This window comes from Pundamilia nyererei, unplaced genomic scaffold, assembly GCF_000239375.1.
Source record: "Pundamilia nyererei isolate P.nyererei 1_Seehausen unplaced genomic scaffold, PunNye1.0 scaffold00093, whole genome shotgun sequence".
Lineage (NCBI taxonomy): Eukaryota > Metazoa > Chordata > Actinopteri > Cichliformes > Cichlidae > Pundamilia > Pundamilia nyererei.
Genome location: NW_005187494.1, coordinates 331884 through 356581, shown reverse-complemented (window position 1 = coordinate 356581; position 24698 = coordinate 331884). Strand labels below are relative to the sequence as shown.

Here is a 24698-nt window from a genome sequence, read left to right as displayed (position 1 = left end):
AGATTGAAATATTTCAACATCTGCTAGGTGAATATCAATATTTTTTGCAGAGACATTCGTATAGTCTGAAAACTATGCGGCTGACTTTTTTCTTCAGTGCTGTTGTGAAGCTGACACTTCTTTTCTGGTCAACAAAAACTAGATGGAAAATGAATGTGTTTACCAGGGTCTGTGCCAAGCCAATGTTTTGGTTCATGACTTAAATACTTCAACATCTACCAGATGGATTGGCATTATTTTTTACTCCTTTCTGTTCTCAGAGGATAAATCCTGGAAAAGTCATGATGACCCACGACTTGTTATTTAAGGAAGTCCCACTTCGATAAAGGATATTTAGGGTTTTCAGACTGAAAATGCTGAAACTCTATTATGTTTGACACAAAGACACAATTTTTTGTCCAAACACTGTACACCACCACAGTGGATTAGAAATCGAACAATCGAAATGTGATTGAAGACTTGATTGACCTTTGGTATGATTCAGGGAGGTTTACAAAAATCCTGCATGAACTATTTAAGAAGTAGAACCATTTTTATGCACAATCCCACATTTTCAGAGGTTTCTGTGGTCTTCTCCTTTTCCCCTCTGGCCGGGAGCTCTATATTCAACATCCCTTGTCTGATATATCCACTATCCTTCCAAACCATCTCAACCTCGCCTCCCTAACTTTGTCTCCAAACCACTCAACCTGAGCTGTCCCTCTGATCTGTTCATTTCTAATCTTGTCAGTCCTGTTCAGTCCCACTACGAATCTCCTCCCTACTCTCACTACATCCTTCCTGAACATTTGGCAATGTAAAAATTATGTTATTCTTTATATCTTAACTCTTACATATAAAAAAATTACTGAACGCAAATTATTGAACGCATTATGTATTATTTGAATTATTATCTTGTCAAAAAAAAATTTCCACACACACAGAGCAACACCAGCAAATCTTCACCATCTTGGAACGTATATGTAGACTTGTAGTCAAGGCCGCCTAAACCAAGACCAAGACAATACCAAGACCGGAGGGTATCGAGACCAAGACCAGACCAAGACAGACCGAGTCAAGACCAAAACAAAGTCGAGACGAGACCGAGACAAAAAAGTCTTTAAACTGCAGCCAGATGCTGCTTCATTTACAGGTGTCAGGCATATTTATGTGTTTTTGCGATGCACTCGCACAGTCCTCCTCACCGCTGTCTACTGTCTCACTCACTTACTGAGAGGACAGACGCGCGCTCCACTTGACTGTCGCGTCTCTCACCCTCTCTGTTTTTCACATAATGATATATATCCTCGCATGTGATTGGCCACAATATGGAGGTTTGGAGCATAGCTGAGCCACTGTGTGAGAGCTGAGCAGCGAAAGGAAATTAAGTGAGGAGCCGGCTCTCGCTCAATGGGAGTCGACTCTTCTGATTCATTACAAAGCACTCTCTAAGCACGGCTCTAGAGCTGATGCTTTTGCGCATGACACATTATCGAACGTTACGTTGTGGGTCATGGATACTGTTGACTCCAAATCTCCCGACAACTGTGTCGATCTGAGACAGCACGACCGAGACAAGACCGAGACCACGTAAAAGTGGTCTCGAGGCATCCATCTATACGTATATGGCACTCAATTTAGACATACCCCATGTACAGAGTCACCATTGTTCCCACAGCCATTAAATGAGAAATGGCTCTGGTGTTATCCATAAGGAAGCAAAATGAGTGCTGCAGGGCATCGAACCGCAGTTCAACCAGACGTTTTATATGAATTTATGAGATAAACAAGGAAAATGATCTTTTAAATCAAAGAGAAGGTGGATTTTCGATTAGAAAATATTTGTAGAGCTTCAGGAAATGTGTAAAAGAAAGCCACGATGATGTCATCACAACAGACCTTTGATTGTTGATTTTATATTTAGTTTGGTTACAGTGGGTGAAATTATTATTGGATCACCTGCTGAATTTTTAAGTTGGCTCATTTACAAAGAGACGAACAATCTGTAAGTTTTATGGTAGTTCAATTTTAATAAAGAGATGCAGATAATACCAAAAAATCTAAATAAAATAAACAAAACACATTACATAAACATTATAAATGAATGGGAAAAAAGACAAACATATTTTTCTAACTTAGAACTCGGCTCTTATTTGCTATATCTGACTGTAGGTGCTTGGCGCTCCTATATAATTGATTAAAAATCAGGAAATTGATGGCTCAAAGTGGTGTAGTTGTTCAGTCGATATATTATTTTACTTTAATACAGAAATATACTTATAATCTACAAAGTTTATTTCAAGTGTAATATTTCTATGAAGGCCTGAGACAACAAAACAGACATTTCCACATAATAACCCTTTAGTCACATTTTTATCAGCACAATGAAGATTTATTTTTGATATTTCTGCCCTTATTTCATAGAACATTAAAGTGAATGTACAGGAAGGCAGGGAGAGAGTGGGGGTAGGGGTCTGGAGTGGGCCCTACACTGACCTTTGGCATATTGGTCGCCCACTCATCCAATGTGGTGCCTGCGTTCACTCATCTTTTCTTAGTGAACGCAGTGAGAATGTCTCTTATTTTTTAGCACTACCATTAGACAGCTACTATAAACCGTGCTTCATACCTGCAGGCGTGTGTTTCATTTCCTGTTTTTCGGTCCGTACCTAGGCTACTGATTTATGACGAGTGACATGCTTTTGCACCAGTTTGCAGACAAGGCGCGCAGGTTTCTCCCAGCAGTGTTATTCCCTCATGAGCTACATGAGCTGTCTGACAGATAGATAGTAAAGAGACTGCGTCTGGGCCCTGGGCTACATGTCAGCCCATGACTCAGCCCAGAGTCACATCCAGAAACACTTCAGACTACGTAATGCGATCTGGCTGGAAACTCAGGCTCGCACCAGAATACATTCCACATGTTCAACCTTGGGGTGTGTGTGAATAATGAAGCATGAATGAGCAATGTGTGCTATGCCACTTAACAGCATATCTGAGCTTCATTTCCTGTCACTTCAGGAAATGATTTGGAAATACTGACCAAGGCGAAGCATTAATTCAGCTGCTGGAGATCGAGCTGGATTCCTGAAGTTAAACTCAGCAGTGTGGTGTTTTTTATTGTGAGAGATAACAGTCTTACTACACAAAACAGGCCTGGCTGTTCTACAGCAATCTCTTGTACTTTTGATTTTTAGATTAGTGATTTACAGCAACGAGAGTGCAGTTTGGGGCTTAAATGGATTTGGTTTACAACTCTGAACCTAAAAACGATCGACACGGGATGATTCGTGTCCAAATGTGGATAACTGTGGCTTGCCTGGGCCGCTCCGAGATCTGAATGAATGATTTCGTTGTGCTGTTATAAACCAGCAAGTTGTCAAAGTGTCAAGTGTTAAATAACATCTCCTTTAGCAGAAAGTGAAGCATTGCTGGAAGCTTAATTTCAACCTTGCTGACCTCTGCTGGAAATCGAGCCTTTCTTATCTGCTGCATTGTTTTCTGTCTTTCCATTTCTGCTCCCTAAAGGCGTCCTGTCAGAGCTTAGTGAAAACAATGGACTTGTGGTTGCATCTCCATATGGAAACTAGCCTCAGACACAGTTAAGACACAGATAAAGTACAGCATTAGTTCAAACTAGTCGTGGAACACTTAATTAAAAGTTTTGGGCATTTCTTCACATGCATCTAAATCTTCTTGCGTTTTGGGGTTAAAATGTTATCTCACAGGCAAAGCCACATAAAGTATGTTATTATTACAGGGAGTAAAATTATCTCTGACATCCAGGTTATGTAATTGGTTCGCTTTATCTGTTTATTTTTGCTTTATCTCTGTTTGTTTGCAGGATTACTCAGAAAGTTTTAGATGATATGAATGCATACTTAAAGAACCATGAATAAAATAGTGCTCTCTTAAGGCTGATACACCAAGTAAAACTCATGTAACCATGAGGTAATCGCAGATACAGTCTGTTGAGAACTGAAGGTTGAATTGCGAGGAGGTTTCAAACTGCACGGGCATATCGACACATCACACATCACATTTAAACCTTTGTATAACCACGTATGTGAAAAGCTGCACAAAGGTATGTGCTTGGGTGAATGCCAGCCGGGCCTGAAGAGTGCATGCTTGGAAATGACGAAAAAAAACCTGCAAGTGTGAAAGAAGAAAGAAGCGGTTGCAGTTGGTAATTATCACATAATTACCAGCTGACAGTTTAAATTCCTATCCTAATGAGGACAGAAATAGTTTTTAGGCATCAACATAAAGCTGACGTATAAAGCAAGAAATAAAAACAGCCTGAAGAGACTTCAAGGCAATCGCCGCAGTGATTCTAGAGTACAAACATAAACAGGTAGCCTGACTGCTCATCACTGCTTTTGTTCCTGTTGAAGTTCAGGCTCTGGCTGCTGGGCTGGAGTTGGCATTCACTCCATTTACACATCACTCTGGGCTCTTGGCTAGCTTTGTGCTAGCATGCTGTGGAGATGCTTGCAAGGACCCTGACATGTTCAACATGAGACATACTGGGACTAAATATTATCCAGAAAGGTGTCTGGTTATACTCCTGATCCAGAAAGGTCTACACTGATCTGGCAGTGTTGGGGAGGCTCTGTCCTGCTGACACAGCAAGGTTGGATGCTGCTGGGAGAATGTGTGAGAACAAGAACAGATTTCCACTATGGGGATCAGAGATGTTGCAAGGCTGCAGCACCAGCAGCTCAGAGATGGATGCCAGCTTCCAGCATGTCAGTATCCCAGCCTGGATCAGCTTCAGTCAGTTGGGCCCTGATGAAGACGTTCATGCACTGGTTTTTGACTACAATGAATCAGCCAGAACCAAAAACTACTCACAGACTATGCTTGATTGAAAACAAAGATAAAGACTTTTTGAAATTATATTTCTTCTCATGAATCTCATGAGCCAATCTGCTCAACATGTTAAATGAAAACAGCATCTGTTACTCTTGTTATCTCATAGCTGAAAGTACAGACTGCAGTCCATCCATTTTCTTAACCACTCATCCATCCCAGGCGCCTCGTGTCCCAACCCCTAACACAGACAGGGTGGAGCCTTGTGTCCCATGAAGCAACCAGGGGGTTGCTCAAGATATTTTGGCTTCGGTTCTTTAGAAGCTGTCATGTCGTCTACATGTTAGAGTCAACGAGGCATAACGAGAGATAAACATCTTACAAACAGCAACCTAACCGTGACTGTTTATTCTGATTTTCACGTTTACACGGATGCTGATTATTTGCAGATTATATGATTTTAAACTCTGCGTATAACTGTTATCATATCAGAGGCGTGTGTTTAATCATATATTTAATTGTTCTGGCACAAAATGTCTATATCTATATAATCATTATAGAGCTGGTGAGACTATGAGATCCTTCCATACATCTCTGTTAAGCATGCCAGACAGCAGCCCTTCATTCTGCAGTCCTAAGCTCTCTTTGATGTCTTTTTAGAGGCTCAGGGATGGTACACCACACCTCCTCTTAGCGTCTGGCTCCCACAGCAGGAGCTATGTCCTCTTGACACATCACATGACCAGGAAGAGCGAGACAGTGATCGCAGATGACGATTGAGATCTTCTGTAGGCGGCTGCTGAGCTGCATGCTGGCGGTGTTGCTCCTCCAGGAAGCATTTAAGAAGGGACAAAGCATGCAGTTGTAGTTTCCATCCAGTTTCCCTCTCTGTGATACGGTCAGGGTTCATGAGTCAGACCCACTGAGCAGGATTGCCTCGGCACATGACTTGAAAGGGCATAAGATGCCCCCCAAGCTCAGCTTATTCAGCAGGTGAAGTCGAGAGCCGTCCTCAGCGAGCAGCAGTCAGTCAGTCAACTGCTGCACTGATGTGGATGACATCTATAAACCCACAGATAGTTATTTGACATTATTCATCACCCACTGTGTTTCAGATAATTTCACAATAAACTTGAGGACGTTTCCTTTTGAGAAAGATTTATGGATGCCTTATGGTTAAGGCGCCACAGCCATTTTTAATTTGGATATGTCACAACAGGGTTAAAATTGTCCCCATAATTCAAACGGGGGAAATTCTGAGGAAACAGAGAATGTATTGAGCTGGCAAACGTTTAAAAATCAATCCCCGTAGACACAAACAGTCATCCAAGGACCTCAGATGACTTGAAGAAGTCGGCAGTAAAAATACTTTAGGATCATGCGCAAGGCGTAGCCCACTTTCTTCTTCTGTGGTCCATCCATCAGCGCAGCGTCGTTTAATTACTTTAGCAGCCTCCGCTCGCAGATCCCAGCTGAGCCTGAGTCCCAGCAGAGGCTGAGCAGGGTGATGTGAAATCTTGACTATTCACCGAGGAGCTTCAATCCCATCCTTCGGCCTCCTTCCTCCTCCTCCTGGGACCAAACAAGACTCTCCTACATCCCCGAAAACAAGGTCAAACATATTTCAGGAAGAGTCATGGGAAAAGCTGAAACAAATAACAGCACGCACGGCCCTTTTATTTTCATCTGGAGTTGATCTTGTGATCTGACGCAGCAAGTCAACAAAACGATGATCAAAAGGAGGAAGTGATAGGAACATTTATCATTGGATGACAGCTAAAATGTCTCAGTTTATGGAGAAAAATCAGAGGCGTGGAGAGGCAAGTGCAGTCAGAGTTTCACATTACTGCCTCTTAAGGCGGACTTCACATGTTTATTTTGTCTTTTTGCGTTTTTATTTTTAAGTTTTGGAGTTTTTAAATTGGACCATTATCTTTTCAATGTCAAAACTGAAGATTTCTAGTTAAAGGGGTTTCGGTGAGCTAGAAAACCTTGCAGGAAATAATCAGCTTGGTGAGGAGGTCTTGTGTTTGCTTCCCCTGCCATGAACACCAGCTTGGCATAGCATTCATATAAACACAATCAAAGCAGATGAGCTCAGAACTGTAAATATTTATCCAAATTATGTAAGTAATAGTGAGGGAAAGTCTTCCTGGGATGACCCTCGTGAACCTTTCTTTGGGAAATGGGTGGAGTTTTTCAAAAAGAAAATTATTCTGTGATTGTTTTGTGCTTTTGTAAGAAACGGGTTGCCATGACATTTTAGGATGACGTAATGGTTTTCATTAAGTATGAAGACAAATCTTTATTTTCCTTGTAACATGGAAACTAATAGAAAAATACTGCTTTGTTTGTGCAGATGTGAATAATAACTGAACTCAGGTGTTCTTCTTTTAGCCGCTCCCACAGCAAGTCATCCATCTCACCCCACCCTGGCATCTTCCTCTGTCACCACCAACCCTCTGCATGTCCTCTGTCACTACATCCATGTACCTTCTCTGTGGTCTTCTTCTTTTCCTCCTGCCCTGCAGATCCATATTCAGCATCCTTTATCCAATATGTCCATTTTCACTCCTCTGCAGATATCCAAACTTGGCCTGACCCATCTCTCTGATGTACTCTTTTCTCATCCTGACTATTCTGCTGACGTCCAATGAAAATGTCATCATCTTCAGCTCTGCCACTGCCACCTCCTGTCTAAAACAGCAGCACTGAGACCCTTTGGAGGAGGTGGTGTCAGTGTGGTTCAAAATAAACTCCAGAACGGTTCATTTACGGTCTGACCCACCGACCAGCTGCATGTCAGAGCTAAATGCCTTCCCATAGATAGGTATGCTTTATATTCTGGGAATGCAGTAGAGTACCACAGACGTGCAGAATACACAAACTGTAACAACGGACCCTAAAATGAATAAAATTGCCTGGAAAAGTACAAATATTACTACAATTTCCCCTGTTATCCACTAGCCAGTTCAGATCAGAATAAAACAGCTGCAGGAATGAGGATGCCCTTCATTTTCTACAGTCTGAGGCTATCTGTGTATTCATGCAGATGACTCGACCAATTACAATCCACTGTTTATTTAATGACATCTTATTGCATGTACAGCAGTAAAAACTTTTTTATAAGCTGAAAAGAAAAGGTGTTAACATAGTGAGAGACTGACTGCTTAAAAAAGAATCAGTAAAAAAGTAGGAACAATTTTGCCAAGCACGGGACATTAATTTAGATGTTTACATAGATCTTTTGCATATTTTCAATTCTTTAATGTGCAAAACAGAAACATTTAGAAAAAACAGTAAGTAATACACGAGACTTTCTGCATCTAAACATACACGTCCGTGTGCTAAGAGCTGGTTTCAGTTGTAAAAACTGAGCTTTGGTCCAGCTTTAGGCTGAGTGATCGTTGAAACTGCATGTGCAAAGCTGAGGGTTAGAAGTTTTCTTCTGCTGGCGGCTGCAGATTTTGATATTTCGCCGTGGCCTTGCAGGGTCAGTCTTCGTTGTTGCAGTCTGTGCACAGAATCAGATCTCGGTCTGGGAAAAAGCCAGAGCCCACCAGCGACACGGAGCAACGCGAGCACTTGAAGCACGGCTGGTGCCACTGCCGCTCCTGAAAAGAAACGTACTTCCCATCTCCAAACCCTGCAAATACAAACACGCAGCACATGAGCAACCAATGAAAGGATTTTTTTTCTCTCATTCGGGGTGGAAAGCAGGCTTTCATAACAGCCTCGTAAAACTGCGGAAATAACGTTCGTGAATTCGTGATAACATCAGCAGCTGGCAGCTACAAGGAAAGCACTGCCAGCTCTGTGTGCCCTCAAGTATTGCAGCTCATAGCTGCGGTCAAGAGCATTTAATTGAAATCCTCATTTATCTCTGGCATCTTAGTTAATGATGGAAAAAGATAAAGTTCATAATGAGTCTTCTTGTACTTTGTTTCCACCATGTGTAGATCTTTTGTTTTGTTTTGTTTTTTGTTTTGTTTTTTAGCTTTGTGGTTCTCTCTAAAATTATTTTTAAATGTGTGTTTTGAGAAAATGAAGACGCTTCAGTCAGTAGCTTGTTTTTGGATTGCTTGTGTACATTATCCATAACCAAGGTTAAATTAAGAGGCAAGCTCCCGAGCTGGAAAAATTAAGCCGAGCCCAAAAAAACATGCAGTTCCCCTAGTGGCCACTTGGGGCTGACTCCTAAAGTGAGTCAGTCCTCACAGACTACCCTGTGCCAAGAGACCAGTCAGTGACCTCCCTTAGCAACCACAACAACCTAGCGACCTTTCATCTTCAACTTTTAGTTTGAAGGTGGAAAGTCTCCATTTCCATTTTAGTTTGAAAGTATCTGCAGACAAGTCAGCATCTACCATGCAAGCTACTGGTGATGGCAGTTTTTCCATCACTCTCTTTTCATTGATTTAACCTAGCAACCAACCACTCACGAAAAGGTTGGGAAATATATGTTTTCCCTAACAACCCAAGGTTGCTAGGGGGTCGCAAACGAGCCTTTAGGTCAATGTGAGGCCTTTTGAATACAGCTTCATTTACTAATGTAAGGCTTCAAAATACCACATCTCAAACCAGTGGGTGACATCACAACAGCTTTGCTACATCTCTTAAATACAGTCAATGAGTTGACTCATACTGCAGAGAACTAGCACCTAAATCTGCAGCTTTTTAATTAGATTTACCAAGCTTTATGATAAGTTTCAGTTAATATTTTGCTTTCTGGCCATAATTTTATAGACAACTCAAAGACTCAATAAAAATTTTGTGTCATAATTTTTTGCATTTTGATCTCAACCAATGTGCTCGGACAGCACAGGAATTCTGGAAAATTTTGGCATCATTGGTGGAGATGGTGTTTGAAGAAATAGGCATTTATGTGTTTAGTATATACAGACTCCTGCACACATGGAGCAAAGCATGAGCTGGCCTAGCTAGAAAACATAATGCTGCAATTAGCTGAGAAATATTTCCCTTATGAATTAGTAGTGGCCAAAAGCAGAGCTAAAGGAAATGACTGTTTACATTAATCATGAGAAAACAAAATAAATCAGATGTGTGTGTGATGCTCTTTAGTGTTTGCTAACTGTCTGGACACTTTTCTTTATTTCTTCTTGATATACAGTTCCAGTGGTGGAAGCCCATATTAAAGACGGTCAAAGTTTCAAATAATGGGATCATCTGGCAACCTCTTGTTGCTAGAGGAAAAATGAATGTGCCAAGTACTCGCTGAGTGTGATGCAAGCTTTTCACCTTCACATTAACCGGTGTGATTTATAAGTGAAACCAATTCATGTCAGAAGGTGCAGCTTTTACTAAGAAAATGATTGCTCCATATTTCCAGTGACCAAAGAAATCCCAAAGAAATTTTTGTTGCAGCATTCTCTTTATGTCCACTTTCACCTGCTAGCAACTTCCAGCAACTACTTGCCAATCACTGTTTTCCATGGTCACCTGTGGCTGAGAGCGGGCTGCTCTTTAGGCCTGAGTGATTATGGCTCAGTTTATGTGAATGTAATCCCTGTGAGCCAAACGTTCAGGCTTCAGACTGCTCCAAGCGCCAAGTTTTGCACAGTTTGTCTACTCTTGGCTCTGTATGATGTCACAGAGAGACGATGCTACTAATGTGGTGATTTTAGGCACACGGGTTACACACTGGATGAAAGGGAGAGGAGTTAAAAAGCTTTTGCTAGACAGAGGCCAAAAGGCCTCAGCACAGAATAAATGAGGACTACTTTAGAAGCTCAATCATGCAAAGCTACTCCAGTAGAGTCCAAGAATAAACACATGGAGCTCAAAATGAGCATCATAAGAATGCTATGTGATCAAATCTTGGTGGAACTGGCCAAGAAAATCAGTTTCTGAAGATTAAAGTAAATAAAATCATGTTTTTACTGGTGTTTATAGTACAATTTTATCATTTATATCCATCACAAGTGTTTACAGCATTTAGTTTACTCCGTAATGGCAGCATTCCCGTTCCAGTGGAGCATCCAGCCTTAGATCAGCATCTCTGCTGAAGGTTCACTCTCCAATCCACAGCTATATCCAATGTGTTTAAATCATTTCTAATGGAAACTGGACTTTTTTTTTCGCCGCTGTCTGACATTAAAAGCATTCACTGTGAATTAATTTGTTTGAATAACAGGGAGAATCCACACAGAGGACACAGAGAGGCTCAGAATTTAAGCCCTGAGTCACCAGACCTGCTGAAACCTGTTTGCTAAAGATAACTGTTTAGGCCTTTATTGACAGAGGATCATGAAGACACACGAAAAACAGATAAAGGAGAGGCGCACGGTATCTCCGACCTGAAAGAAATGAAACCAGGAGCACTGCATGCACATTGTTTCGCAAGTCCCCAACTCGTTGTGTAAGCTCTGGGGGAATGCACTTATTACTAACCTGTGATGGCCGTGTTGCAGCCGGCGCACTTTTTAGCATACAGGTTACTGAAACACTTGACGCAGTACGGACTCTCCCCCTGCGAGGTGAAGGGTTGGCCAGCTAGCGGCGTTTTGCAGCCCGTGCACAAAAAGCACTCTTTATGCCACACCTCGTCCTTGTAGGTCACCCCTCCTTTAGTCAGAGCCTGAGAGACACAAACTGGGTCAGTAAGACATGTAACACATTAAGATCCTGCTTCTAAAGCTCCTGATCCTGCCACACATTTGGCACATAGCTCAGGACTTTTTCTGTGGGCTTTGTTTTTAATTGGGTTTATGCTTCTTTTAAGATTACATACAGGTGGAATTTCAACAATACATCTCAGTTTTTCCACATTCAGCCCATTTACTGTTATTACAAAGAAATGCTTCTACAGTAAATTAAAGAAACCCATCAGCGTGCATCACTGGGTGCTGTTGTATTATGGCACGTCAGAGGTAATGTCTTTGTCGGTAAATGGGCTGTAAAATTTAGCGTAATTAAGACCTCTGATTGGGAACAAATGAGTCTGGACCACCACTTAAGAACAGATCAAGATGTTATTCCTTCTTAACTTCCAACTGTGTGACGCAAAATACAATAAAAAGTCCAAAATTTTGGCTTCCTTCTTTTTATACTCTGCAAAATCGTCCAGTGGCCGGGTTTGGACTCTTTGCCAGACCGATTGTGGCCCTCAGGCCACACAGTTGTGAGAAACTGTATGGCCTGGAGAAACATTTAGAGAAAATCCAAAATAAATCAAACTTGTGTACCGATTCTTGTTTTTTAAAGTCATTAAAGCTGTACAATCATTCCATCCTGGAAAAAGATCAGTTCAAAGAAATAATTCAAAAGCCCAAAATTACCATGATATTCATGCCCACGATGGGTGGATGTAAACCACTGACTTCACTGTAAACAATCTAGCTTGACAAGCTAGATTTAGATTAGCTGTATTGTGTACACATATGTGCATTTATCTGTTCAATTCAATCTAAGCGAACTTGTTTAACAAACTTGTTCACACTACATACATTTTTCAGGAAAAGCAATAACTTCTTTGCGCTTTCATGGTCGCGTCGTGTGTTGCTGACAACGTATTTTGGAGTTATGACTTTCTAGTTTTGTTTATTTGAATATTTTCTTATGTTCCCTTGTTTGCATGCATGCATTCTGTCTATAAGCACAATAGCAGAAAAAGCTTTGAATGAATTCTCATAAAACTTTGTAGAGGTGTAGAGTGGGATCCTGTTAACAATCCATTAAAATCTGACTGACATTCACTGAGGTCTTCAAGGTCAACTTAATGATTTATTGGTCAACAAAAAAAAGCATTGCATAGAAACTGTGATTCTTACGAGTGTGCTGTATAATGTGAAAATATAGAAAGGACTGCATAAAGATTTAAACTATCATATATTTGACCTCTGATCTCTATTGATAGATCTGCTGTACAGCGCTACATACAGCCTTTTAAACTATGCGTCTTACTTTCCCTTTTTCTTAGTTCCTGCTTATAGTTTTTGTTTTCTTCATGTATTTTTTCCTTTTCAGTCTCATTCTCTGTTTTAGAGTTTAGTTTCATCCTAATTTGTCAGTACCCCTGTATTAGGTTCATTTCTGTCTGTGTTTCCGTTATCACGTTTCACTTCCTGCTTTATTTTGATGGTCGTTTGTTTGTTTCCTTGTGTTACTTTTACCCGTCTTCATCTTGTTTCTGCAAACACCTACACCTGTGTTAGTTTGTCCCAGCTATTTCCACTTCCCACATTACCGTGTGTGATTAAGTAGCTTTAGGCTGCCTGTGTTTACTTTTTGTGTTGTACTGTATGCTTCCTGCTGTCTCGTATTCTCCTGTTTTGCATTTTGGACTCTATGTGCTTTCCCTTATGTTGTTTATTTTGTATGATCCACCTTCTTTGGGTTCATTCCAGATAACCTTTTGACATCAGGTGCTCTGTAAACACATTGTGTAGTTTACTCAGATTACTCAGGAAGCTGGATCATCTAGATTTTTTGTGGTAGATTATACATTTTAGGAGTTTTAATTGTCAGGAAGAGAGAAAAAAATGTAATTTTGGACTCTGTAGTGATATATTTTGGTGTATTCTGGTATTTTCCAAAGGAAAGTTTTAACGATAAGATTATTTTTGCACCTTTTTGCAGTGGCTGCACTGAGGAGCAAACCTGCCCTCGTAGCAGGGCACGCAGTAGTAGTTGTTTTTGTCTGGGATGAAGGCCTCTGTACCGATGGGCTTCTCACAGGCGTGACACGCGAAACAGTCCTCGTGCCACGTGGAGCCGTCGTACTCCAGCATCCTCGATCCTGTAAGAGAGAGAAAAAAAAATCAACGGCGAAAGCAAAAAACTTTTGATCGTTTGTTGTTGTTTTTTCCATGTGTAACTCTTGGCTCCTCTTTGATCTCTGTTGTAAATACAAGCTGGAATGAAATCTGATAACATTCATATGAAGTCTGTGAAAACCAAAAGTGGTGATTCGGTGTGATGGCTGAACCTCTTTTGGCACTGGTAAATTGCTGCAGCTCCAGTGCATCAAAACAGCGTGACAAGCAGTAACGTAGCCGCTGCGTACATGTCCACGGCCTTCTAGCACAGTTTTACCCATTTTGTAAGCGCCCTTTAGTTCAGAATCACTCACCACTGAGGTTTAGAGAAGCTGGCAGCCAGTCATGCTTATGCTTATGAAACTGGACATCAGATCCTTTAATCACTGAGCTTGTTTTACAACTTTTGGGACCTGAAAGGCAGCCCAAAAGCATGACGGTGTTTTGAACATGAACTTGGCTGCACATGTAAGAAATGGGGTAAGAGGGCAGGCACACCAGTCTGATCAGAAACTAAAGAAGAGAACTGGTGTAACATCCACAACCCACAAGCCCGTGTAATTTTCAGTCATCTGACACCGATACTTTGCGTGTTTTCTTCACAGCGGCAGGAACTCTGCTGGGAGGATTTCAGCAGAGCGAGGAAACAATCACGCTGTCACATCTAAGCTGTCACCCTCCCTGATAACTATTACAAAGAGAGGGTGTGAACTTTCCGGTATCGGCTCTGAAAGGCAGTGAACGTTCGAGTTTGAGCGATTTGTTGCAGAGGAGGCGGCTTATGAACATGGTTCAGTGGAAAGGAAAAAAAGTGATAAAGCCTGTCTACATTGTCTCTACCTGGCATGACTGTTTTGTCGCAGGCCACACACTTGGAGGAAAATTCATTGCGGTAACAGTCGCTGCACACCAGAGCGTCATCCTGGCTGGTGAAGGGCTCGTCTGCCAGAGAGCGGTCGCAGCGGAAGCAGCGAAAGCAGTGCTCGTGGTAATGTCTGTTCTCATAGAAGAGCTCCTGAGGGAAGACGAGAGATGTGAAGCTTCAGATTAAAGCGTGTCATTGGTTAAAGAAGCTCGGGGTATCGAAAATGCAGTTTTGTTCTCTTCTGTTCTGCTCTTGTGGCACACACACATCTGCTGGTTATCTGCTTAAAAAGGCACACAATAAGAAGCTAAAATGAAACCTGATAAAGATGATGAACTGGGTTTAAACCTGCTCTTCGCCTCACCCTATGGTAGCCGGGATAGGCTGAGTTGGATAAACAGAAGTGGATGGATGAACATTTCTACTTAAAACATGATGGTGAAAAGTTCAAATAAGTGGATACCAAAAAAGGAGTTTCAGTGATCATTTCTTATGCATGATATGGCCCTTAGCTTTCTGCAGAAAGCTTCACTTGCTTGTTGAACTGCACACAATAAACAGTATGAATTCTTCCAAAGGGAAAATTGTTGCTTTTATTGTGGCAAGAAATGCATCTGGGGCATGAAATGAGCTTCCACTTTTATTTCCTGGCACATGGATGTCCCAAAAGCTCAAATTAGGTGCTGTGAGGTGCTGCATGTCTGCAGCGTTTTTACCTTTATTGGATTACAGGGACCTGCTCTTTGTGAATGAACATGGCCAGTACCTATAGAGGCTGGATATTGTTTACCATGTTGCTTTATCTTTTATTACTGGCTGTAAAAATCATGAACATCCCTGTTCTCTCTTTCCTATTGGTTGGTTTTTGCATTTAAATCTCTGTTTGGGTTGTTTCCTGCTTATTTGTGTGCCTGTAAGTGTAAAAACCACATCCAGTACTACCTATGGTCTTGCAATATGTTGTAAATGTTTGTCTGCAGAGTCAGAACAGAATTAGGAAAAAAGACTTTTAAATATTCCGCTTTTTCTCCCAGGAATATTCTACAGAAGGAGCTGGAACTGTGAGAACTGGTCTCGACGAGGGAGTTTGAGCCCATTTTCAAGGAGTGAGAAAACACTTCTCTTCATTAATGTGACTGCTTTTGATCTTGCTCTTGTTACTGCACACAATACTGCATATGATACTGTAAATGTGTTATATTGTGTTATATTTACTGTCCAGCCCTGTTGGTCAGGTCTGTCTTGAAAAAAAAAGAGATTTTTCAACTTGCAGAGATTCTTAACAACACTTTTGTCTGGATATCTACAGTGAGGTACGTGTGGACAGGGGTGGATGATTCTTAAAAATGTTACTTGATCTCGATCACAACTTTACGTCATGGGCCAGATGCATCCCACTTTGATCCTGAATTGGAAAGACCAACAAAACTCCCCTTTTATCAGAGTACAGAAGTTTTATTTATACATTTAATCCTTGATATTTGTCAATACAGTGGAACCCCGACTTACGAAATTAATTCGTTCCGAAATTAATTTGTAAGTCAAAATTTTCGTAAGTCGAAGCACCTTTTTCCATCGCCTTTTGAGTGAGGCAATGCTGGCTGAAGACAAAGTTCTTGGTGGAGGAGGAGGTGGTGGAGGTTGAAGAAAGCATACGTATGCATGCATACATATGTATGTGTATATGTACATAACATTATGGAATTTAATTTAATTTTTCTAAATTTTCTATTTTATCTATTTCGTTACGCGGGCATTTTGCCGTACCATGGGCAGAAATATTGCTGTTAAGTGCCTTCGAAACTTGAATTTTTCATTAAATGGGGTCTTCGTAAGCCGGGGTTCCACTGTATAAGGAAAAGAAGTTCAATTTTAACAGTACATCTCAGTTTTTCTACACCATAACAAAATGCTGTGGTAGTTATCAAAAGAAATCTGTCACTCTGACTCTTAAATTGTAAGAAATAAATGTGTAAAGCTGTAAAACTTATGAAAATACTGTTAAAAGTCTCAAATTTGCTCTTTTCTTCACGTTTTCCACAGCTGTGAAGTGAGGCCCGATTGGAGCCTTTGCCGAGCCGATTCTGGTCCCCGGGCCTTACGTTTGACACCTCTGCATTATGTTATCATTTCATGCACATTTGATTAAATGCTGAGGAGTAATTATTCTTTTAAACTGTGGATGGACAGATGAAAGATGTCTCACTATAGCCAAGAGAGCTCAAAACATACTTTTATGGAGGTATGAGTCATTTTGTCTTGGTTACAACTGTCTGTGCTAAACTATTTACCGTTTAATGCAAGTGACACAGTGTATTTCTGCACTCTTTTATAGATGTAAGTGTGCAGCAGCAGCTAAGTTGAAAATAATTGTACTTCTTGAGCCTGTCTGGACATACAGTAGTCCCGCTTCACTGTTTGATTCAAAAGCAGGGAACTAAAACAATGTAGGCTACAAGTTTAGACTTGATTTGTTTTTGTTTCTTATAAAAAGACAAGAGATCATGTGCCCACAGCGCCCCGCTGTCTCCAAACAGAAGAGTTAACAGAGGCGTTCCCCCTTTCTTCATCATTATTTTCTTAAAAATCTGAATAACTCACTTTGTATTTTCTCTCCGTAACAGCTGCTTGTGTTCCAGTTCATATGCAGTTCACGCGAGCTCTGTGATAAATGGCTCCATTGAACGGTGGGTGAAAAACGTATTTTTGAGGCATGGGGTTTCACAGCGGGGAACGGGATGAGCGATGCGTGCTGTTACGTGTTGTGCAGCCAAAGCAAGCAGGACTGTAATTTACTGCGCTCCCTCACAGGGAGTCCATAACTCACAGGACACTGGTGGCCTGGTGGCGTCTGTGGGTGTTTCCTTCAGGACAGTGTTTTTCATTTTCACTCAGCTAAAGCTTTTGGACAACTTAAAGGGGATTACTGACAATTTGGTGGTCTGTAACTAGAGTTATGTTTTCCAGGCACAGCAGCTGGAAAAATTATTGTAAAGGACTCCGACTTGCACAATTTTTATTGGACGAAGAAACATTTGCTTAAGTAAAAGCGGCAACGCTACAGTGTAAAAACTACTTTTACTGGATAGTATGACAGTTTTTTCACATATATAAATTGTTTTATTTACGTACATATTCAGGTTTTATGTGCATCTTAATTATGACAGAGCAGATTGAAAATAGTAGATCAAATGCTTGATTTATTAGAGCGACATTACATCGTTATAGTTTACCATCTAGACTCCATCACTTCCCACAAACCTGATGCACAGTAAACTGAGGAGTTATGACTCCTCCACCACCCAAACGTCTGCCTGCCGGCTCCAGGGAGATGTTTGCTTATCATTTCCCACAAGTATGTTACACTGTAAATTGGGGAGTGATGAGTGATGGAGCCTAGGGGTGGATGGTGGGGGTGGTGAGGGGGTTGAAACAGCAGGGAGTGATGGAGGGATAGACCAAACTGGGAGCATACAGAGCAGGTTGAGTTGCTTTTCTTAACTTATGATGTGAATCTCTTGTTCACATCCCCAAGGTGCTCTATTGGATTGAGATCTGGTGAACTCTGGTAAATTCATTTTCATGTTCATGGAATCAGTTTCAGGTGATTTGAACTTCAGGAAGCAACCATCAGATGGAACGGGCATTGGCCTTTAAATGATGTCATAGCCAACCTGAAGAAGTGTAACGGGGGAAAAATATCCCTAACAAAAGCTCAGCTAGAAACATAGTTGTTACTGGATGTAACTTCAGTTCTATGAGTATGTGCATAGACCCTGAAACTCTGTGCAATTTCAGCAGACTTATAAATTATTTCCAATCCACACGACATGGATCCAATAAAGTTTGGACAAAGATGCACAGCTATAACTCCTGTTTCTTTTTTCTTCCGATAGCCTTCCTCCAGGACTCCAAGAAACTGTGATGGGAGTTTACCAGACTAAATAACCAATCCATTTAGCTACCTGCAGCTCTGCCTTTTAAAATACTCTCATATTTTCCATTTAAAAGCCTAATGCTCCATCTAAATAAAGTCAGGCAGTATAAACGTCCTTCTAAATTATGTCTGATGGTAACTTGCAGTTAAAATAACAGTACAAGGTTGAGCAGATATACTTAAATCTTTCAACAGTGTATAATGCGAGCTCACCTTTGCATTGTGTCCAATTATTTCTTTGCATTCCTGGCAGGTGTTGGCGTACAGGCGGTCGTAGCAGGGGATGCAGTGGGGATTGTCCTCCGCCAGGATGTACTTGCGTCCATACAAGGACTCGTTGCAGTTTTTACAGTCGAACCGATCACTCATGATGATGCCTCTTCCTTAAGCCGACCTCCTGCAAAAAAACGAAACAAAAAACAGATGATTCACAGACGCAGTTTAGGATTCAATATCAGCAAGAATGCAGCACAGGAAGGAGGAGGAGAAGTGAGATTAGGAAGCCACAGAGAGAAAGCAGGAAGAAGGTTTTCATTTTTTTATATACAGTGAGGAAATAAAGGCCAACAGGAGAGAGCTAATCTACTGAAAAATGTTAGACTGCAGTCTGAGGTTAAACATTACTCAGGAACCTCTCCGTGCTTCAGCTGCTATAAGCACAGAATGGGCTGAATAAGCACACAGTTAATGTTGATATACTGTAACTCACTGCCGTAATGATATACAAGCTTCTCCCGTTTCATCATTACTCACAGAGAGTAAAAGCTCACTCCCAACTCGCTCCTGCATGAAACCCCCTGTGGCGTTTTTGGCGTTGACAAAAGAGGGACTAAACAATATTAATTGTTGGGAGGCGAACTGACACGACATTCTCAGTTTCAAAGGCTCTCAAGCACTTTTTTTTAATCTGCGTTTGAACTGTGTGTCAAGGGCCACACAGCTCATTTGTCCGGTCTGTTTCTTCTGTCAACAGCTTCCTCATGAACACTGTTTTTCTGCAGACTCGGACACGCAACATCTATCGCAAGAAACTAGGAAAATACACACAAGGCAGAAAAGAATGAGTGACAAGCAACTGGCAAACTGCAAAGCTCTATGTTTGGCTCTTTAGTGAACCATGAAAACTGTGGGGTTTGCAGCACTCCTGCAATAAATCTGATCTTTTTACAGGCTTTAATCATCATTGGAAAATGTGACACGTCTCATGTTAAAAATATACCTGGCACTTCTATAAATCAGCAAGAACTTTAGTATTTTTAATAAAGTCGTGCAAAACTTTGCATTCAGCGTGAATATTCCTCAGTTGCAAGCCTTTGAAGAGGTTGAAATTTTACTGTTTTTAGTTTGTGTTACATTTGAGCCCTCCTAACTTCATAAGCACAGGAGCCGCATTAAGCTTTCAAAGTTTCCAAAGTTAAATTTGAGGGTCTGTAACATGATAAATGCTCACAGTATGAAGGTAAGGTCCTACCTGGCTTTATCTAATAGACCAAAATTGTTGTAATTTTGAAAAAACTGGCTTATTCGGAGGGCTCAGTTCAGGGATTTTTGTTCAGATTAGATGGATTTTGTGTGGAATGAGCCTCTAACTTCAACTCCAACTTTAAAGCTGTGCTCAGCCGGCTTTTCTGAGCTCTGCATCAGTCCCTAAATGATGAACTTACATTCACCGTTTGCTGAATCTACAAATGACTAGAGTGGCAGGTCGTGGTGCAGAGGAAGAACAGGTGGAAATAAGGCCGGGCACACAGACATCCCGCCGTCATTACTGAGCACACAGACAGGCATTAGGAGGGCATGTGACCCTTATTTTCTGCAGCAGCAAAAGGAAATGAGTGAGGAAATGAAGTGCGGGAGGCTTAAATATCCTCCTGAAAACATTTAAGACAGGACAGACGTGGGCTTGAAAAGATATATGCGGTGTGAATGAGGATCACAGATAAGAAAAGGTCTCCAGTTTGGGGATATGGTCGTGTTCAGGATCACTGCATGTAAAAAAAAAAAAGCACTTAAAGAGGCCTAACCTATTTTGGGCGAAGAGTGGCTTTGACATGTTTCTGTAAAGTCGGAAAGGTTCAACACAGTGCAGCTGAGAGACTTTCAAATCTCCCCGAGGGATCGAGGAATGAGCCAAGCCCCCCTCTTCCACTCTTCATCACCGACTCGGACGTAATGATGAGAAGACCCAGAGCTCACACCAACTAAAGAAGGCCGCTCGCAAGTGTTTTTAGTGTTCGGCTGGCATGAACTAAGTGTTGTTCTGAAGCTTTTTGCTTCACGCTCTGTAACCTCTAAGTATTTGCATCTGGTCTGTTAAGGAGTGATGGTGGAAGTGCAGTTTACATTCCTCGTGTCCAGCGCTATCAAACATTTTGTTTCAAATAACCAGCGATGCAGTAATTTCAGATAAACATGAAAAGAATAAACACTGTCTGCTCTCGGTCATGGTCGGCAAAGATGCCAGAAGCAGAAACTCCCGCTCCTCCAGGACATTTTCTCCAGGAGGGGAACGTGGAGGACCCCCTCCCTCCTCGCAGATAACAGCGCCGCTTCCTCTTAAAGGCCACCAAGCCGGGTCAACAAAACATGGAGGAAAAGCAAACTGATAAAAAAAAAAACCATTACATCCCAACGTCTGGCTTCTGTCACATTTCTGTCTGGATGGAGAAATCAGCTCAACTTCCCTCCTAAATCGTCTAAAGAGGCTTTAGTTTCTATTCTTGTCCGTTCGTGTCTGCGCTGAATGCAGTGATAGAACAATAGCTTTCCTTCCGGACATAGTCTCCGCATTTTAGCGCTTTATGTTTCTCTTCCTGGACCACAACATCTGTGAACACATTTGTAGTCTCCAGCTGTTGTCTTTCATCAAATTCTCCTGTAGGCTTCCAGTCGGGAATTCTAATGGGACCGGTGTTCAAATGCATCACTGCTGAAACAAGATTTCATGGCTCCTGTAGGACAGTACAACTCTCAAGCTGTATTGTCATCTATACAATAGAAAACAGGGCGAGACAGGCTGTGAATGCACGTGGGACCAGCAGGATTAGTTCAGCTTAGTGGGAGCATGTGCAAATAAAGTTTAGAACATGCCTAAAGCTAACCTGTTAGGGCATATCTCCTTACTAAGAGAAATGTCAAACACCATCAAACGTGGATTAAACAAGCTATGAACACAGAATGAGACAAACATGTTTTGCCTTGCTTCCATTTCACAATATTTAAAGCCTCACTCACACAGGTTTAGAGACGTCCAGTAACTGCTAAGTGACTCAAATTCACATTTTCATGCATTACGTGGTCAGTGTGGAACTACTCATCTTTCCCTAGCAACTAGTGGTTGCCGGGGCATCACAACCGGTCTCTTTAGTGAATGTATTATCTTTCTGTTCCAGATCCACACACAAACATGAGAGTGGCACAGAATAATTTGGAGTGACTGGAGTGACCCACAGTGAAGCCTCAACCTGAATGTTTTCACCATCACCATCGCCGCCTTGGTATCATAAGGCCAGATGTGATGAGCCAGAGGCAGACCTGACTGGAAACTCACAGTCTTGTCAGTCACATGGTTAGCCACTCTAATGATGATAAGATATAAAATTTATTTTGCAATGTGTCCTGAAACTAGAAACTGAGCCTGTAAAGTCATTATGAAGGTGTTCACTGAGGTCACAGATCAAAGGGGCAGAGGGTGTAGACTTCTATAGAAATGCAAGATTTTTAGCAACTACAGGAGATGCTCATCATCATGGCTGTGTACATGTTTATGTGTCCAGAAAAGAAGCAAAAACCAGTGAAATAAAAACAGCAGATAATGGGAATAAGTTTTAACAAAATGCAAAAGATGGCTGGTACCATGATCCCAGCAAAAGCAAAGCAAAATGCAGAGGATTATAACTGCAAACCAAGACTGAATTCAGTGTTCGAGTGCATTTTGCATCAGGCATAAATGCAAAGCAACACCACCAAGTTTAATTTTCTTTAATTTCAGTCTCCAATAACGCTGCAGAACTGAAGAGCTGAGTAGCGCCATTATCAGCAACATTACAGAGTCAGTGCTTTGAGATTTGGACTTCTTATCGTTTTAGTCCAGTCACCCATCCATTTTTTCCCACTTACCCAATTCAAAGTGGGATGGAGCCCATCCCAGTGGTCATAAGGCAAGAGGCGGAGTACACCCTGGACAGGTCGCCACTCTAGAGATAGAGAAGCATTCACGCTCACATTCAGACCTGCAGCCAATTTAGAATTAACCTGCGTGTCTTGGTTTCCATGGCAGGAAGCTGGAGTACCCGGAGAGAACCGATCTAAACACCACACAGAAAGGCTCCAGCCTGGACCTTCCTGCTATGAGGCACCAGAGCTGACCACCGTACCAAGTGACCAAATCACTAGTCTAATGCAAATAAGTGTATATTAAGTACACCTTATATGTCATATATAAATAGAACGAGAAGCCAAGTAAAGAAAAGTAAACCCACAAAGTAAAGCCTGGAGCCCATGAACTGGAATGCCGCCTTCACAAGGCTTTTTTAAAAGGGAGTCAACGTCATCAAACTGAAGCTGTGGGCGTGCAGACCTTTCCCTTCTTTTGTGAACTGCAGAGACTTGTCTCTTGCCTTTGCACAGATATACACATACTTTATCTTTCTTTCTTTTTTTTACCTCGTTTACTGAACACAAAATTGACACAAAAAGACAAACTAACTATATAAAATGAAAGCAGGTAGATATCTCATAAGGAGTGATGCCAAACCATTTTGAATGAGGTGTGAGACAAGATTCCTCTGAACGCCTCCAGAAACGTCATGCTTATGTAGCAATAACCAATCAGACAAGAATGACTTTATCTGCATACCATCCAGACAGGCTGACACACTCAGCTGTCTGAAACACCAACTGACTTCGTAGTAATTACCTTGTTTAAGAGGTAATCAATTTACAGGTGTCCTCTGCAACCGCACCCGGGAATTCATGTCACGCTGTTCTCTTCATGACACATTAAACCAAACAGTCATCCATCCTGTCTGAGTACTCTAACTCACACTCAAGTAGCACATCTGCTTAAACCATTTAAACCCACAATTCACCTCGGTGATTGCACATGTTGAATTTTTCGCTGATACGCCGTCTGCCCTGGAGAGAGATTTACCGGGCTCGCGGCACTTTGTAGAGGATCAGCCTCCTGTCTAAAGTCCCTTCATGGCTTGCTTCTGTCGTTTTACTCCTCAGCAATGTGACGGTTTCTTGCGACAGGAGCCAGGAAATCTGCTCGTCTGGTTGTTAGTGTTTACTTTCCCTGCGGAGGAATTTAGACTTATGTCTGGGGTTCTCAAACCAGATTATTCCATGATGAAAACCACTGTCACATGCAATAAAATCAAGCAAAGCATATATGAGGAACGTGTTAAATCTGTCACAGGCACAAAAATATTAAGTCATGCCGTATAAAAGGGACTCAGAGCCTTTTTTGGGTATTTTTCCCCTCAGCCACCTGAAACTCACCGGCACACCCTCCAGTGTGTCTAAAGAAGGATGTTTTTAATGTGTTTTATTTTAACTTACAGTCGCCGCTTTCTCCACATTTGAAAACAGAGCCTCTTTCAACAGTTCAAACTGGTAAGCAGCTAAGAAAACAGGCAATTTTTTTAAAATTAGTGGCTCCAGAGATGACGATGATGGTCGAGAAACTGTTCCAGACTAAAATGCGCATAAAAATTTTTTAACCTTTTAATAGCCAACAGTTTGCCAGCGTTTAGGTTCTGTTTTAGTCGCACACTAAACAAGCACAGTTTCAGAAACTGGAAGAATATTTCCCTTCAAATCAAGGCTCATACATAAACCTCTTTAGGCTGTGCCAAACAGACAAAAGGTCTTTAAAAAAAAGCTAAAGAGTATGACCCGGGTGCCTTTTCCTCTAGCACCAAAATAATGTTGACCTTTGAGTTTGGTTTAACATTAGGGTGACAGTGTTTGTCTGCTGGACAATTCAACAAACTGGCCCTGCCATGGTCCCTGTTAAATTTGTGTATCTTTTCTTTCCTATCTGAGTTATAATGTTTAGTGCTAGGCTGTACTCACACTCGACTGCCTCACCCAGCTGCACTGGAACAACCCAAAAACACTTCCGCTCACCGCAGCATCTTAACATTGAAAAGTCGTTTTGCTGAATATAAAAGATTATGCTATGATGCTTTTATGCACGCTGTCACTTGATTGGATAAGTGGGGACAAACTTTTTAGAGGCAGCCAGAGTTGAGGAAGAGTTGGAGCGATCATGCTACGTCCTGCAGACTGTGCCCAAGTCCAGCTGAACAATGCTCGTGTC

The 24698-nt window shown here is 41.5% G+C and overlaps 1 protein-coding gene across 1 annotated transcript in view; it reads right to left on the bottom strand.

Moving 5' to 3' along the window:
• Nucleotides 1-7856: 7856 nt before the first annotated feature.
• Nucleotides 7857-24698, bottom strand: part of LOC102201537 (four and a half LIM domains protein 3-like) — a 35486-nt gene continuing 18644 nt past the window's right edge. The window contains exons 2-6 of the mRNA XM_005739696.2: nucleotides 18584-18767; nucleotides 14409-14583; nucleotides 13380-13549; nucleotides 11203-11389; nucleotides 7857-8437 (exon numbers count right to left, since the gene is read on the bottom strand). Of these exons, the coding sequence (XP_005739753.1) occupies nucleotides 8286-8437; nucleotides 11203-11389; nucleotides 13380-13549; nucleotides 14409-14583; nucleotides 18584-18739 (840 nt within the window). The 5' untranslated portion in view covers nucleotides 18740-18767 and the 3' untranslated portion in view covers nucleotides 7857-8285. The remainder of the gene's footprint in view (nucleotides 8438-11202; nucleotides 11390-13379; nucleotides 13550-14408; nucleotides 14584-18583; nucleotides 18768-24698) is intronic.